Source organism: Eptesicus fuscus, chromosome 17 (assembly GCF_027574615.1).
Source record: "Eptesicus fuscus isolate TK198812 chromosome 17, DD_ASM_mEF_20220401, whole genome shotgun sequence".
NCBI lineage: Eukaryota > Metazoa > Chordata > Mammalia > Chiroptera > Vespertilionidae > Eptesicus > Eptesicus fuscus.
The window spans coordinates 1,420,836-1,437,957 of record NC_072489.1 but is presented as its reverse complement, the minus strand read 5'-3'; the positions used below and the strand labels follow the sequence as shown (position 1 = coordinate 1,437,957).

Here is a 17,122-nt window from a genome sequence, read left to right as displayed (position 1 = left end):
CCTCTCTGCCCCCCCCCCTCTGCTGGCCTGGTCGCCCCTCACTGACCCCCCTGCTGGCCTGGTCACCCCATGCAGACTGTTCAGCCATCCCTTCAGTTGTGATGGTCGTTTAGGCTTTTACATATATAGATGTTAAATGAGTTGATTAAAAAGATGGCCACTTCTGCACAAAAGGAAAGGTGTGGGAGCAGGGGTGTGATGGATGAGAGTAGCCTGGCAGAGGCAGTCACCGTCCACTGTCCTGGAGCTGGGGTGAGGATTCCATCACGGCGCCCACCCCTAGGAGCCCTGCTTCCTGCCCGGTCCACTCAGACAAGGACAGGGCCCTTTCTGGGCTCTGATGGAGAGCAGGAAGGAATTTGTAAAGAGGGGGAAGTTTTACTGATTTACACAGGTTTTCCAACAAACCTCCCTGTCACCCAGTAAGTTTCAGTAAATACTGATTGTCTGTGAGTGAGTCATCTGTTTGCTGTCGGACTGAGCCAAGGCACGCACATTGGGGAGGTAGTTGGTGCCATCATGAGCTGGTTACCCTCCTAGCTTCTGGGGTGGAGGGGGCAGGGGATAGCGCCAGGGTCCTGCTCAGGCTTATCCCTGGGTCCTTCTCTTAGGGAAGAGACCCTCTGTTCCTCAGAGAAGGGAGGGGCAGCCTTCCTGCCCCCCAGCCCCCTGCGCCGGTCACTCCTGAGGCAAGACTAGACCAAGGGTTGGCAAATTACTGTCCACAGGCTAAGTCTGGCCCACCACCTGTTTTTATCAATAAAGTTTTATTGAAACAGCCAAACTCATTTATTCACATGCAGTCTATGGCTGCTTTCCTGCTATGTTAGCAGATGGAGCAGTTGTCACAGAGAGCATGAGGGCCCCACAGCCTAACTGTTCATTTCCTGGCCTTTCCCGAGAAATCTGACCCGTGGGTGTCCAGGGGCACTGGCCTGGGTCCCTCATCTGCACCAGGGGCACACGCAGCCGCACCGCCTCGCTCGCCAGACGCTGACACCCAGCTTCTTCCTGGCCTGGCCTATTCCCCTGGAACCTGTCCAGCAGTCTGCATGCCAGGCACTGTGCCCACGATCTACTCATTATTCCTTCATCCTGCTCAGTGTTGCCTCCATTGTGTAGAAATGGCGGAGCCTCAGAGAGACGGCGGCTTGCTCCTGTCCCCTGACTCGGAGTCTCACTGTGGCCTCCCTCCAAGGCCACGTCCGCATCTCTTCACCCAGCGCCCCAGGCCTACTCCTTATGCTTCGTGTTCCTTCCTCTTTCCCATCAGCTTAGCAGCGCGTGTGCCTGGCGCCCACTGTGAAGCCTTAGCGGCCCCCACTCCGCCCCCACGGTCACAGCAAAGGTTCCAAGTCTGTGATTTTACCTTTGATTTCCAAACTAGCAAAAATATCAGTTAGAGATCTGAGATGCAGAATTGAGCTGGTAAGTGATTCAAATTTATCTAATAACTTAGTAACATGAAATCAGACTTTCATGTTGTTCGTGGGCTGCTGTTCTTCAGCTTTTCCACTCCATCCGGTAACGTCCGGCAGACCCGGCTTCTGCGCAGCCCAGGGCCGGCCTTCCGTCGGGCGGGTCTAACATTCAGTAACATCACCCAACAGAATGCAGTGCTCACGTGTAAGCATGTCTCCCTGAGCTCCCTGATGGACAGACCCTGGAGCTGGACACGTGTGGTCAGAGGCGCAGCTGCCGGGCGGGCGGCAGGCGGCTCTCTGCTGGCGTCACAAAGCGCCAAGGCGAAAGCGGAAGGAAACGGCTCACATCTTATCGCTCCACACTGCCCTGCTGCTGGCCGGCACCAGGCTGTGGGTGGGGATCCCCGCCAGCACCCGCCTTTGCTCCATCCCCTGGCTCGCTGCTCTGAGCCCGGCTGCCCCACTGCACGCACTCCCTGCTGAGTGTTGCGGACGCCTCGCTGTGGGAGGGAGAGTGGTCCCGGAGGACTTGGCCTCCGTGGGACTCGGCCTCCGTGGGAGGACAGGGACCTGGTGCCTTCCCGCAGTGCTCTCCTGGCCCAGGGAGTGAGGGGAGGAAGCATCCTGGCCCCGCGGCCTGAGGAAGAGGCTTTCCTGGGGTGGCACCCTCTGTGCTCTGGGCCTGACCCATCGGGAAGTTGGGCAGGTGGATGGAGGGGACCCTGATGCAGGTCGATAGCCTGGACTCTAGAGGAGGGCCTGATGGACGGGCCAGCCCTGCGCGGCGCCTGCAGGCCTGCGCCCCGGGACACGGACCGTCCTCTCTCTGCTGATCGGCTTTCGCGCCTCCTTCCTTCTCGCAGGGGCTAACCCCGTATCTCTATTTGCTCAAAGGCACTTCTATCCATTTCCTAAGCTGGACAGCCTCTTCTCTTTATTCATTCGGTTGTTCCCTGATTCATCCACTCAAGAAATTAGTTTCAATAACTTCTGCATAGGAGTTGGGTAATTCAGTTCCATTTTCAGCCTAATTGAGCCCATGGCTTTGGTCAGGTGGCCTCCCCTCTGAGCTCTGTGAGACGGAGAGCCGCCAGGGCGCTGGGGCGCGCCAGGGCGCCAAGTGGAGAGTGGCCTGTGGACAGCAGCGCAGGCTGGCAGCCAGAGACGCCAGCAAACTGCCTGGGCACCTCCTCTGTGTTAGGAGAAGCAGCGAATCAAAGTCCGGAGACAGATATATTCGTCCTTTATGAGATATATTGACGTACAACGAAATGCACACATATTGCTAATTTCACGGGTGTAGACCGTTGTGTACAATGATGCACTCACCATCCAAAATGATATGTAGGACATCGGCAGCAACGTGAAGAGCCTTCTCGTGTCACTTCCTAGATTCGTCCCCTGCTCCCAGCAGCACCCACTCTCAACTCCTAGTGCCCCAGATGGAACTGGCCTGCTTTCGGCATTCACATCAGCGGCGAAACATAAAACGCACATTTGGGCTTAGTTTCTCTCTCCCGCCAAATCGCTGAGATTATCTGTGAAGTCGTGGCTGTCAGTGCTGACTTTCCCCTGTGAATGGTATACTCTTCCTTTGTATGAACAAACCTCCGTGTTTTAATTTAGTCTCCAGTTGCGTGTATTTAAGCTGTTGCCCATTTACGGCGATTAGGAATAAGACAGTATGATGATTTCATACGTCTTTGGCAGAGATTTATTGCCATTTCTCTTTGCTAAATATGAGAGCACAGAGTGCGGGTCACGGTTGGTGGTGTTTGTCTCTGTGGGATACGGCCCCCTACCTCCAACGTGGCCATTCCCGTGTCCCTCCCACTGGCCACGTCGTCCTGCTTACTGCTGCGTTCAGCGCCGGACACGCCAGCGGCCGTTTGGGGCTGCCGGTCTCTGACTGGACAGTGGGTGTCTGGTGTGAAGGGCCCCTGCTCTGAGCCGCGCTCCTTGGGTGGCTAAGGGTGTCCATGCCCTTGCATGTGCTCATCGGCCGTCTGAATAGCATCCTCCAAGAACTGTGTGCTCAGGTCCTTTGTTAGTCTTTACTGGACACTTTGAATGTTCACTGTGTGATTTAGATGAGTTTTTAAAACTATTTTATGGATATAGGTCTTTGGTGAAATATAAGTACAGCAAATATAATTCCCAGTCGGTAACTTGCCCATTCATTTTCTTAATGGTATCTGTTGAGGAGTAGAATATTTTAATATTGATAAAACCCCATACATATTTTTGAAGTTAAATCTTTATTGAAAGTATTACATACGTCCCCTTTCCTCCACCCCCAGTGACCCCTTATAGCCTGCCTCACCCCCCACCCCAGGCCCTCACCCCTATTGTCTGTGTCCATGGGTGATGCATATATGCAGACAAGTTCTTTGGTTCATCTCTTCCCACCCACCCACCCTCCCCCAACTTCCTTCTGAGATTCCACAGTCTGTTCATGCTTTTATGTCTCTGGATCTATTTTGTTAATCAGTTTGTTTTGATCATTAGGTTCCACATATGAGTGAGATCATGTGGTACTTGTCTTTCTCTGACTGGCTTATTTCACCTAGCATGATACTCCCCTGGTCCCTCCATGCTGTCTCAAAGGGTAAGAGACCCTTCTTCTTTACTGCTGCATAGTATTCCACTGTGTAGATGTGCCACAGCTTTTTATCCACTCATCTGCTGATGGCCACTTGGTCTGTTTCCAGATCTCAGCTATTGTTAGTTGTGCTGTTATGAACACAGGGGTGCATACATTCTTTCTGATGGGTGTTTTGGGTTTCTTAGGATATATTCCTAGAAGTGGGATCATTGGGTCAAATGTCAGTTCCATATTTAATTTTTTGAGGAAACTCCATACCGTTTTCCATAATGGCTGCACCAGTCTGCATTCCCACCAGCAGTGCACTAGGGTTCCCTTTTCTCCACATCCTCGCCAGCACTTGCCATTTATTGTTTTGTTGATGGCAGCCATTCTGACAGGTGTGAGATGGTACCTCATTGTCATTTTGATTTGCATCTCTCTGATGATCAATGACTTAGAGCATTTTTTCATATGTCTCTTGGGCATCTGTATGTCCTCTTTGGAGAAGTATCTATTTAGGTCCTTTGCACATTTTTTTTTATTGGATTGTTTGTCTTCCTTTTGTTAAGTTGTATGAGTTCCATAAATATTTTGGATATTAAATCTTTATCAGATGTATCATTGCTAAATGTGTTCTAAACTGGGCTCCGTTTTCATTCTGCTGTTCAGAAGCTTTTTATTTTGATGTAATCCCGTTTGTTTATTTTCTCCTTAGTTTCCTTTGCCCTAGGAAATGTATCTGTAAACATACTGCTACAAAAATGTCTGAGATTTTGCTGCTTATGGTTTCTTCTAAGATTTTTAAGGTTTTGTGACTTGAATTTAAGTCTTTTATCCTTAATTATTTTGTTGCAATGTAAATGGAGTTATTTGTTTAGTTTCTCTCTCTGAGAATTCATTATCGGTGTATAAAAAGCCGTAGATTTTAGGGTGTTGATTTTGTATCCTGCTACATTGCCAAATTCATTTATGAAATCTAGTAGATTTTTGGTGGAGTCTTTAGGGTTTTCTATGTACAATATCATGTCATTTGCGAATAATGAGAATTTTACTTCCTCTTTTCTAATTTGGAGGCCTTTTATTTCTTCTTTTCTAATCGCTGGGGCTAAGACTTCTATTATTGTGTTGAATAAGAGTGGTGAAAGCAGACATCCTGTCTTGTTCCTGTTCTTAGGGGAAATGGTTTTAGTTTTTGCCCATTGAGTATGATGCTTGCTGTAGGTTTGTTATATATGGCTAATTAATATTTCATCCAATACATGTAAAATACTTTATTTAATCATTTCCTTCTCCATTGTCATTTGGGTGATTTCTAATTTTTCACAAATATAGGCATTATAATGAACATTATCATGGCTGGCAATGGATTTGCAGTTACTAAATTTATTTCTTTAGGTCAAATTTTTAAAAGTAGAATTATGGTGTCAAAAAAGGATATAAACATTTAAAGCACTTGACACAGTATCACTGAGTATCACCATAAGCAGGGCTGTGAGTTAACTTTATTCTGATCTTTGGGATGAAAAGAAAACCCAGGCTTCAGTGGATTTTTTTTTTTAATCAGATCCTGTGGATTTGTCTTTTGTAGGATTTTTTTTTTTTTATATGGGTATTTTTTCTATTTTTCTCATATCCTTCATGGTGATTTTTTTCCCTTTTCTTTCTCCTTACATATTTTGCTTTATTGTTCTGTGGATGAGTGTGGAGGAAATCCCTTTCCTTCCAACTGGTTTTTCCTTGGCCCAGGGACCCCGGCATGGCTGAGGACCTAGCGTGAAATCATGGTCAGATATCTCATTTAATAATCTGATTGATGCACAGACACCCCCTTCCCCAAACGTGGGCCAGTACAATGATTTACTGTTTGAAGTATGTATGCTACCCATTCATTTATTCCCACAGCTCAGCCACTGGTGCTGAGCTCCGTGACTGTAAAAGTGTGCTTCACGCTCCCCTCTTAGAGCTGAGTTAGAATTGGTATAAGGCCAAAGTGAAAACAAAGACTGACCTGGGACAGTACATTATTCCAAAAATAAAAGCTGTTTTGTTTCTTACTTTATGCCGGAGCCTTCCTTCCGTCAGGGCCTTGGTCGATGTTTGGACAATTAGGAGATTAGTTTAGTCACAGGCTGCTGCGCCCGAGGCCACAGGAGAGGCGCGATGGAGCCCTGTGTCTGTCTCCCGTCAGCAGCTCAGCGGTGCTTCCTTTTGTTAAAGAGGCAGGTAAAGGTCTAGGAGGGCAAGAGACTGGCTGAGCCTCAGGCTTCAGTCAGCACTGGGCCCAGGTTTGGAGCTCAGTGTTTTCTTACTCCAGCCAGTGTGGCCTTGCCTGTGACACTGCAGAACTGGAGGAGATGCATGATCAAGGCGGAGCCTCAGCCCCCCTCACACTCCCCCGCCCCCACCGTGTGCTCCTTCCTTGCTCAGAGCTTTCGGACTGCCCTAGTCTCTGCTGGCGCAGGGTCCCCACAGCTGGCCCGCTGCCCTTCGGAGAGCCTGCTTCTTGATTCTGTTTGACGCTGGTTGGTTTGGGTTAATGCAGCCCAAGAATCAAGGCAAACCCCGCAGTTCCTCTTATTAAGTTACTTTCCTTTGGGTTTTGAGCATTGCTAAGTAAATCTTGTTCCGAATCCTTCAGTTACCTTTTGCCATTATTGTAATTTGCTCAGGTGAGCTTTGGAATCAAAGCAGCACCAGTGCCATCATGTTGACTTGATTTTCAAACTGCTCAGGAGCGGGGTGGGAGGATGCTCACTGTCCGTGGATTTATTTTTCGGATTCCTCTGCCTCGGGTTAGTTGGCACCCAGGCCCGCATCGCTTGGCCTTGGCACTGGCTATAAATGCGGGCTGATTTCACTTTATTTCTTCCACTGAGTACTTGTGCCTTTGTTTTTGTGATTTAAGTTTTTACATTTGAACTGGTTTGTCATTTGATTAAATTAAAATCAAGGAGGGGTTGCTTTTGAAAACAGTTTTGATTTATTGCATCAGCCAGATTCCTAGCAATTTTAAGCTTATTTTTATTTACATTTTGTCAGTATAATGTTGTTTGTCCAAGAACAAGAGGGAGAGAGAGGGAAGAAAAATAACATTTATAAAAAAGTTATTATATGTGGCATTGTGCTCATTTTATCTTCACTCTTGAGGGTATTTTATGAAATTTTCCTTTTGAAAACAAGGAATGCAAAATTCAGAAAGGTTAAACAATTTGCGCCGAGATTATCAGACTCCTTATACCGTGTCTATTACTGTTCCTCGTATTCCCGCGCCACCGTCTCTGCATCCTCACTGTGGGCGCCCTGTTTGCGCTGGAGCTCTTTCCGCAGGGACGGGCGCTCTGTGGCTCCGCACCCTCCCACACATGGGGATTGGGGCTGTCTTTGACTCCCACCTTTGAAAGTGTGTGTGTGTGCGCGTGTGTGTGTGTGTGTGTGTGTGTGTGTGTGTGTGACATCACACACACAAACAGAGATGGGCAGAGACAGACCGAGAGGCAGAGAGTGAGAGATGAGAGGTGGGATTAGCTCAAATCTGGAAGAGGGGCGAGAACAGTAAAAAGCTTGCCTCCCAGGATCAGGTAAAGAAAGCAGAAACGGTGAGGGAATGATGAGGGTAGAAGTGGAATTTGCTGCCTCTACTGCTTCAATAATCCCCAGCAGTAGCCCTGGTCTCAGACCCCAGCTGGTCACATGGACAGTGTGGCGGGGCATGGGCAGTGTTAATCACATGGGCAGTGCCGGTCACATGGGCAGTGTGGCGGGGCATGGGCAGTGTTAATCACATGGGCAGTGCCGGTCACATGGGCAGTGTGGCGGGGCATGGGCAGTGTTAATCACATGGGCAGTGCCGGTCACATGGGCAGTGTGGCGGGGCATGGGCAGTGTTAGTCACATGGGCAGTGCCGGTCACATGGGCAGTGTGGCGGGGCATGGGCAGTGTTAGTCACATGGGCAGTGCCGGTCACATGGGCAGTGTGGCGGGGCATGGGCAGTGTTGGTCACATGGGCAGTGCCGGTCACATGGGCAGTGCCGGTTACATGGGCAGTGCCGGTCACATGGGCAGTGGCCACGCCTTGCGTCGGGAGGGTCCGGCATCTGGGCTGCGTGGAGGCTGTGGTTGAGCCTCCCCTCCAGGGCCAGTCCTCCTGATTCCCTGCCTCCCCAGTGCTGCGCATCCTGAAAGGAGAGCCCAGAGCTTGCTGGCTGAGCCTGGTCCCTGCGGCCCTTTCCTCAGGACGTGCCCGCCGCTGCATCTCCTCGCAGTTCCGGGGAGCTCCTGGTGCCCGCCCGCCGGAGCCGGGCAGTGCTGGGGCCTCGCTCTCAGGGCGGCGTTTAGCAAAGGCCGCAGAGGACACAGCACGCAGGGGTCACAGGATGAGAGTGTGCGACATAAAGCTGCAGGGATGGTCTGCACACAGTAAGGGACACTCTCAGGATCAGCTGTGATCACCTCAACATCCCTGCTTCTCTCTGCTTCCAGCACAGACCCAGGGCGGGTCCCAGCCCTTGGGGCTGAAGGGCACGGGGAGGAGCACTGCTTCCCACCTCCTACTGTGCGCATGCAGGGAGCACTGCTTCCCACCTCCTACTGTGCGCATGCAGGGAGCACTGCTTCCCACCTCCTACTGTGCGCATGCAGGGAGCACTGCTTCCCACCTCCTACTGTGCGCATGCAGGGAGCACTGCTTCCCACCTCCTACTGTGCGCATGCAGGGAGCACTGCTTCCCACCTCCTACTGTGCGCATGCAGGGAGCACTGCTTCCCACCTCCTACTGTGCGCATGCAGGGAGCACTGCTTCCCACCTCCTACTGTGCGCATGCAGGGAGCACTGCTTCCCACCTCCTACTGTGCGCATTGCAGGGAGCACTGCTTCCCACCTCCTACTGTGCGCATGCAGGGAGCACTGCTTCCCACCTCCTACTGTGCGCATGCAGGGAGCACTGCTTCCCACCTCCTACTGTGCGCATGCAGGGAGCACTGCTTCCCACCTCCTACTGTGCGCATGCAGGGAGCACTGCTTCCCACCTCCTACTGTGCGCATGCAGGGAGCACTGCTTCCCACCTCCTACTGTGCGCATGCAGGGAGCACTGCTTCCCACCTCCTACTGTGCGCATGCAGGGAGCACTGCTTCCCACCTCCTACTGTGCGCATGCAGGGAGCACAGCTTCCCACCTCCTACTGTGCGCAAGCAGGGAGCACTGCTTCCCACCTCCTACTGTGCGCATGCAGGGAGCACTGCTTCCCACCTCCTACTGTGCGCATGCAGGGAGCACTGCTTCCCACCTCCTACTGTGCGCATGCAGGGAGCACTGCTTCCCACCTCCTACTGTGCGCATGCAGGGCACTGCGGGGCTAGTCCCTCTGCTCGCTCCTGGGACGTGGGCCACAGGAGTGTCAATCCTGCTTAGGCTGCTTCCTTCCCCAGGATGACATTTTTTATTCTGAATCTTTCCTCTGTAACCTTTTTGTGTCTAGGCCAGCCAATTCACTTTCTTTTAGAACATTCTTACTCTCTCCTGTGGAGTAACTCAGATGAGAATGTTGTTTATCATGGTCTTCAGACAATTTGGAATTTTGACAAATCCCTGGGCAGCAGTGTGTCCTCTGCCTGCTGGAGGTTGTCTGGGGCCTGGAGTCGCTGGTGGGTGTGATGTCAGGCTTCTCCGACGGAGAGCAGATGCTTCACCAACAGCTGTCAGGTTGGCCTGATGGAGGAGGAGGGAGAGGAGGCGGATCCCGTGTGGAGCTGGCTGTGCAGGGACCTGCCTTACGCCCTAGGTGTACCGGTGAATAATACAGATTTTTTTCAATAGACGGAGTTACACATATGTTGATATATATGCAATTTGATATGTATGCTATTTTGTTGTCTTGACAGCAAGCTTCAAAACTTCATATGTCAAATTTCCTGAAGGTGTTAACATCATAGATATTTTACGATATTTAAAAATGTCGAATTTCGTGCCAAAAAAAAAAAAAGAGCATATGTAGGAAGTTTTAATTCATTACTTTATTTTGAAGAAAAGTGCTGCTGAATACTTTGGGAAGCTTATGGTGAACATGCTCCATCTCAAGATACTTGTGAACGCTGGTTTAAACACTTTAAAAGTGATGATTTCGATGTGAAAGACAAAGAACGTCCAGGTCAACTGAAAAAGTTTGAAGACCAACAATTACAAGCATTATTGGATGAAGATGCATGTCAAACTCAAAAACAACTGCAGAAAGATTAAACATTGCTCAGCAAACAATTTCCGATCATTTACAAGCAATGGGAAATATTTTAAAGGAAGGAAAATGGGTGCCACATCAACTGAACGAAAGACAAATGGAAAACCGAAAAGTAATCAGTAAAATGTTGCTTCAACTGCACAAAAGAAAGTCTTTTTTCATCAAATTGTGACTGGCGATGAAAAGTGGATTTATTTTGAGAATCCCAAATGCACTACAAGGCCAATCGCTTCAGAAAGGAGACAATGCTCTGCGTTTGGTGGGATCAGGAAGGTGTGGTGTATTGGGAGCTTCTAAAACCAGGTGAAACCATTAATACTGATCGCTACTGACAACAAATAATCAATTTGAACCATGCTTTGATTGTAAAATGACCAGAATGAGCTAGAAGACACGGCAAAGTAATTTTGCTTCATGATGACGCACCATCACACACTCAAAACCAGTTAAAGACATGTTAAAAGATCTTGCCTGGGAAGTATTAACTCACCCGCTGTATTCACCAGACCTTGCTCCTTCAGATGACCACGTGTTCTGATCGATGGCACACGCACTTTCTGAGCAGCACTTCAACACATGCAAAGAAGTGGAAAATTGGGTCTCTGAATGATCTGCCTCAAAACAAGAAAAGTTCTGTTGGGACGGTATCCACAAATTACCTGAAAGATGGGGGAATGTGTAGCTAGCGATGGACATTACTTTGAATAAAGCACCTTTGATGTTTCTCTTGAAATTACCGTGTTTCCTTAATTACAAAATCCGCCGTTAATCTGGTTCACCGGTTAATAATGATTCCACACTCAGCATCTCCTCCAGGAGGCGGCGGTCAGCCCCAGCTGCAGGTCCGCAAGAGAGCGGGCTGTGGCGGTGGCTGGCCTGTATCCAGAGTCCTGCACCTTCACCCCAAGGCGCTCGGGAAGAGGCTGGGCCATGGTCACCCACAGGCGGGCAGAATGGAGACAATGGAGACGGGCGCCCTGGCTCCCTCAGGAAGGCTGTGGTCCCGCGGACTGTGCTCCGAGGGCGTCTGAGCAGGGGATCAGCGGTGCAGGGAGGGCGTTTCAGTCTCCTTTCACTAGCAGCCAGGGCACCGGAGCCCTGGTCTCCGGCTCGCTCAGGGCTCGGTTTCTGGTGCCCAGCCTTCCAGTAACTGACCGTGTCCCTACGTGGCTGCGGCCAGACCCCTCGTGGTCTCGGTCCCGTTGACTGGTCCCACTTAGCGTGTGAGTGGGCGGTGGAGTGGCTTCGGGAGGGCGCGGTCCTGAGCGCAGGGAGGAAGGCTGCCCTTGGCTTTCCCTAATGCCAGAGCCGCTCCTCTCCTCCTCCCACGTCCTCGTGTCTGTCCTTTCTACGTGCGGACCGTGCCTGCTGCTTTCCTGTAGCATTCTTTTCTCTTTCTTTAGGAAAAGGAGGAGTGAAAGGAGGAAACTGTTAGCGCAGGTCAGTTGTGTAAAGGAGACCCTCCCGTGTCTGGGCAGCACCGGGGGCAGGGGAGGGGGAGGGCTGCGGCCTTTGTGTCCGCAGATGGGCCAGGGCGCCTCCAGGACCCAGGCCACGGGGAGAGGAAGATCTGGTTGGTGCTGTGGCTGGGTGACGCCTACGCTGGTAACAGGTTAAAGAGGACATTTCAGTCACTTTGTCCTCAGACTCATCACTGATCCCACTCAGGTTTGTCACAATCCTGTCCCCCTTTATATATATAGACTGATTTCAGGGAGGAAGGGAGAGGGAGAGAGAGAGAAACATCAATGATGAGAGAGAATCACTGATTGACTGCCTCCTGCATGCCCCACACTGGGGATCGAGCCCGAAACCCAGGCATGTGCCCTGACCTCGAACCCTGACCTCCTGACTCATAGGTAGACACTCAACCACTGAGCAGGCCAGCTGGGCTCCTGGCTGCCTCTGGGCACGTTACATCTCACGGGCTTAGAGAACAGCGGTGACTGTGCACCCATCCTGCTGCTGCCACCCCTCTCCCATTCATAGATATCTCTGTGTTTCTGCAGCGTCTGTATGATTACTCTCTGTTGCACAAAACCCCATCAAACTTGTGAACCACAATTTATTAGATTATTTCCCTAAATTACATATTTAAACTGTTCCCATGCTTACTTTATAGGCAACATTGGGTTTAAAACATTTGTCCTGTCTTTAAGATACATAGATGCCCGTGTCTTACTTTTCCGGTTAAATGTGCAATTTGCTGGGGTGGGGATGGTGAGCAGCTTTGGACGGTCGCGCTGTGTTCGCCGCCTCGCCTCCGGACAGGTCCTGCCGCCTGCGATGCCCAGAGCCAAGGACCACGCCCGCTTTGTCAAACCCTCACTAGCCCTGGGCTCGCTCAGTGTTACAAACACGCGGAGGCAGTCAACTGCATCTCAGGCCTTTTCAGACCTCCACGCTCTTATGCTCTTACGTGACCTGCAAGTGCTTTTCTTAGCTCCTGGAGGACCCGGGGCTCAGCTCCCCGGACCCAGAGCTGGCCCGGAGCGCTCCTGCTTCCTTTCCCTCCTGGGCTGTGTGTGGAGCCCCAGGTTGGGGGGGGGGGTGCAGGCCACCTGGGAGTATGTGGAGCCCCAGATGGAGGGTGGAGGGGGGGCTGAAGGCCACCTGGGAGTCTGTGGAGCCCCAGGTCGGGGGGAGGGGTGCAGGCCACCTGGGAGTGTGTGGAGCCCCAGGTGGGGGGGAGGGGTGCAGGCCACCTGGGAGTGTGTGGAGCCCCAGGTCGGGGGGAGGGGTGCAGGCCACCTGGGAGTGTGTGGAGCCCCAGGTGTGGGGGAGGGCTGAAGGCCACCTGGGAGTGTGTGGAGCCCCAGGTGTGGGGGAGGGGTGCAGGCCACCTGGGAGTGTGTGGAGCCCCAGGTGTGGGGGAGGGGTGCAGGCCACCTGGGAGTGTGTGGAGCCCCAGGTCGGGGGGAGGGGTGCAGGCCACCTGGGAGTGTGTGGAGCCCCAGGTCGGGGGGAGGGGTGCAGGCCACCTGGGAGTGTGTGGAGCCCCAGGTGTGGGGGAGGGCTGAAGGCCACCTGGGAGTGTGCAGAGCCCAGGTGTGGAAGGGCTGGCTGGATCCCAGGCCTTGATCCAGCCTTACTTTTCAGCAGCTGCACTGCAAGTATGGAGGCAGATGCAGACGTCTGCTGAGTCCGTGATTAGAAATGAGGAGTACATTTAATATTGTAAAGGAGCAAGCCTGGCAAAGCCCAGCTAACCCACCAAGGAGGTGAAATGCAGTATTGTTTTGTTTTACTGCGGAACAAAACTACGGGGCACTTTGTCTTTTAGACATTGGGACATCTACGTCAGTGATCTATTTGTGAGTAGTCAGCACCTATCGTGCCTCTTCGTGGGTAACATCCTTCCCCATTCATTCCCCGCAGCCACCTGGGAAGCAGGGGAGGAATGGGACTGGGAGGCCCGAGGAAGAATGAGCCGGAATGAACAGGAAGTGGCCAAATGGCCAACTCTAATGGTGTGTTGTGTGGCTCGGCCCAGGCCACCAGCTCCTGGGCGGGGCTGGGCTCACCCTTCTTGCTCTAGAGGAACAGCTGATGGAGCTCAATGAAGAAGGGAGTAAATATTGTCTCCCCAAGAGACGGGAAAACCCGCAGCAAAGAGGAGCAGTTCCTACAAGTAGGACAGGAAACGGTCCCAAAGTGGACAGGCCTCCCACGGGGGCTGAGGGAGGCGGGAGAGGGCGGGGAGGGCAGGAACCCCTTCCCAGGGGAGGAGAGGGTGGGTGGGGCTGGGCCCACAGGGAGGAAGCTGGACCTCTGAGCAAAGTGGGGTGAATGCTCCCACTGAAGAAAGGAGGAGGAGGAGCTGGTAGGGAGGGCCCGAGGAGGGTCTCAGCTCTTGGAGGCAGGCGTTCCGTGTATCTGCTGCCCCTCCACTTGAAGAAGCCAGAGCTTGTGGGGAGCAGCAGCGAGTGAGAAGGTGGGTACTCAGTTACCAGGGGCACGTGAAGAGCTGGTTCTGATCCTCCAAGGAGGGGCTGCGTCTGGGAAGCTGGGGTGCCGCTCATCTGGATGGGGCAAGAGAGGGCCCTGGTGGGGCACACTCATGCTGGGTGGGCTGTTCGGGTGTCTCAGAGTCTGGGATGTCCAAGAACGGTCAGTGCCAAGGAGTCTCTGTCGCATACAGGGCTGTGGCCCAGCGGGGAGAGCGGGAGGCCTCCCAGAATGCCCAGGCGGACTTCATGGCTTCCAGAACATTGTCATTGAAACCCGTGAGCTTGAGACAGCCAGGCAGTCCTGGTGCTGCACTGTACTCCACAGGGAGCTGAGCGAGGAGCCCGAAGCCGCAGGCGCTGAGGCAGGGCGGGAGGGAGGCTGGGGAGAGTGTTTCATGAGAGTCAGGGCCCCTGACTGGGCCCAGGTGCAGGCTGCGGCCCAGCGGCCCCAGGTCTCAGCGGCCCCAGGTCCCAGCGGCCCCAGGTCCCTGCTCTGATGGTGCAGGCAGCTTCGGGTCAGCCGGTGCCTCTGGAAACAGACGTAAGAGATACCCCAGGAAACGGAATCCCTGCTTAACAGTGAGGAGGCCGAGGGTCTGAGCCCGCAGCCGCCAGAGAAGAAGACTCCCCTCCCCTTCCCGCCCCGGGCTGAGCCCGTGCAGCAGGACTGTGAATGCAGCTCCCTTCAGGCGACTGCTCACCTGCCGCGGAGCCCACAGCGGAGCCGCCCGGCCTGGGCCGGAGGAGCGGGCGTGCCATCCGCAGGGCCGGGCCGCTGCGTCCGCGTGTGTCCACCGGCTGGCCCAGCGCCTTTCCTTCTCCTTTTTGGAATCCCTTGAAAGGTAGACGGAGACATAATCTTAATTCTTCCTTCAGCAGGACGTGCCCGTTTGAAACACAAATAACAGTTCTGATGTCGTGGTGAATTGCACGTGTGGATGAAAAATGCTTCCCTCAGGCTGAAGCCAAATATCAGGTCATAAGTCAACATTTTGCTGAAAACCTTTATTACTAAGAGGCGCACAATGTATCTTTTCTTGAGAAAACAGGTTTGCCAGCAGGAAAGATTTCACAGACTGCTGCCCTCCCACGTGGAGGGGAGATGAGGGGACTTTGCCAGGTGCTTTAGGGACCTCTGGATTCGGCGTGGCCGGGAGTGAGGGTCTGACGTCCCGGAATTGCTTCCTGAGGTGACGCTCCGGGCGGCACGGGCGGGTCACTTCTTGGAGGGCCGCTGGGCAGCACTGCCCCCTGGCACAGCCTGCTCCGGAGTGCCACACGCTGTCCCCCGCCCGATGGGAAACTGCTGGTGGGAAAGGAGCCAAGCTGGCCCAGGGCCGCCGGGTCCCAGAGGAAGCCCGTCTGGACCGGCTTCCCGGAGGCAGCGGCGGTTCCCTTCGGAGAGTCTCGGTGGAAGAGACTCAAGGAGGGACACAGGGACACGCCGACAGCGTCACGGAGCTGCTGCTGGTCGCGGGCCTCACTGCGGTGTATGGGCCTCCCCACCGGCCCGCCTGCATTCCAGCTCCGTGGGAGCCGCGGGAGGCAGGAGGGGAGGGCAAGGCAGCGGCTCTGCTCTCTGTAGAGACAGAAGCACACTCCGCTGCATGAAGAATGTCATGCTACACATCAGCCGGCCTAGCACGGCGTCCACATTGCATCTCCGTCCAAAGTGCCACGCGGCTCACACTCCCCCCCCCGCCCGCACCCCACCCCCACCCCCGACGCCTGCCTGCGGCACAGGCAGCGCTCTGGCCTGGCGCCTGCCGAGGATGGCGGAGGCGGGGCGTGTGTGTGTGTTAGGACGTGGGTCCCCTGTGTGGGCAGCGACAGGCCACGTGGCAGAAACCCCTGTCCGTCATGGCTCCTCCGGCATCGCCAGGGCCTGGCTTAGGTGGTGAGTCACCGCCCCGGGGGCGGAGCTGGGCCTGCCCTGTCCACCCAGGGGGCTCAGCCAGGTTCCGTGGAGAAGTAGCAAATGGAAGCTTCTATGCTCCCTGAGATCTCTGGTGGGAAAACCTCAGTTCCCTGGGGCTCTGAGGGTAGGTCCGCACCCTGAGGTGTGCGGGGAGCCTGCAGCGGCGGCATCACCCCATCTGTCCAACTCCAGCCATGGAGTCAGCGGCAGCGGGGCGGGCCTGCGGGCCGGAGCACCAGCAGAGTGCGAGGTGCTGGCGGCAGGAGGGCTGTCTCTGGGGCCCCTCAAGTCCTACCGTCCAGGTGCCTGGCCGCCTGAAGGGGGACAGCAGGCTGGCGTGGCTGACGGCGCGCTCTTCTCTTCCAGGCAAAGAGGGGGAACTACGCCTTCCTGTGGGACGTGGCGGTGGTGGAGCACGCGGCCCTGACCGACGACGACTGCGCGGTGACCGTGGTCAGCAACAGCGTCAGCAGCAAGGGCTACGGCATCGCCCTGCAGCACGGCAGCCCCTACCGGGACCTCTTCTCCCAGAGGTGGGCGCCCGCAGGCAGCCGGGCTGGGTGGAGGGGACCTGCTCCGGGAGAGGAGAGTGAACGCGCAATTGTCCATTCACTCCTCTCCTTGGCGCCAACCTGTGCGGCGCTTGCCCCCCCACCCCCCGACCCCAGCGGTTCTGGGCCAGGCCAGGCTCCAGGAGAGGTGGAGGGCGAGGCCAGCAGCGGGAGCGCACAGAGCACGCCCTGGGCAGGTGGAGGCCGGGCCTTCCCGGAGGAGAGGGCTTGCAGCTGAAGGTGAGCAGCGGGCGCCCAGTGATTTAAATTAAATGAATAAGCGGTTGGACCTGGCAAGGGCCCAGCAATGACTTCCTTAGGTAAAGGCCAGTGGGAAGTCACGGTGGACACGCACAGAGGGCTGTCAGAGGAGCAGCGCTCCATGGTGCTGTGTGGACCGGGCAGACGCTGCCGCTTCCCGTCGCCCAGATCAGCACCCTGGTCCTCCCCCAGCGAA

At 54.1% G+C, this 17,122-nt stretch overlaps 1 protein-coding gene across 1 annotated transcript in view; it reads left to right on the top strand.

Moving 5' to 3' along the window:
- Positions 1–17,122, top strand: part of GRID1 (glutamate ionotropic receptor delta type subunit 1) — a 654,829-nt gene that overhangs the window by 619,213 nt on the left and 18,494 nt on the right. Inside the window, exon 14 of the mRNA XM_054729151.1 lies at positions 16,481–16,647. Coding sequence (XP_054585126.1) covers positions 16,481–16,647 — 167 coding nt within the window. The remainder of the gene's footprint in view (positions 1–16,480; positions 16,648–17,122) is intronic.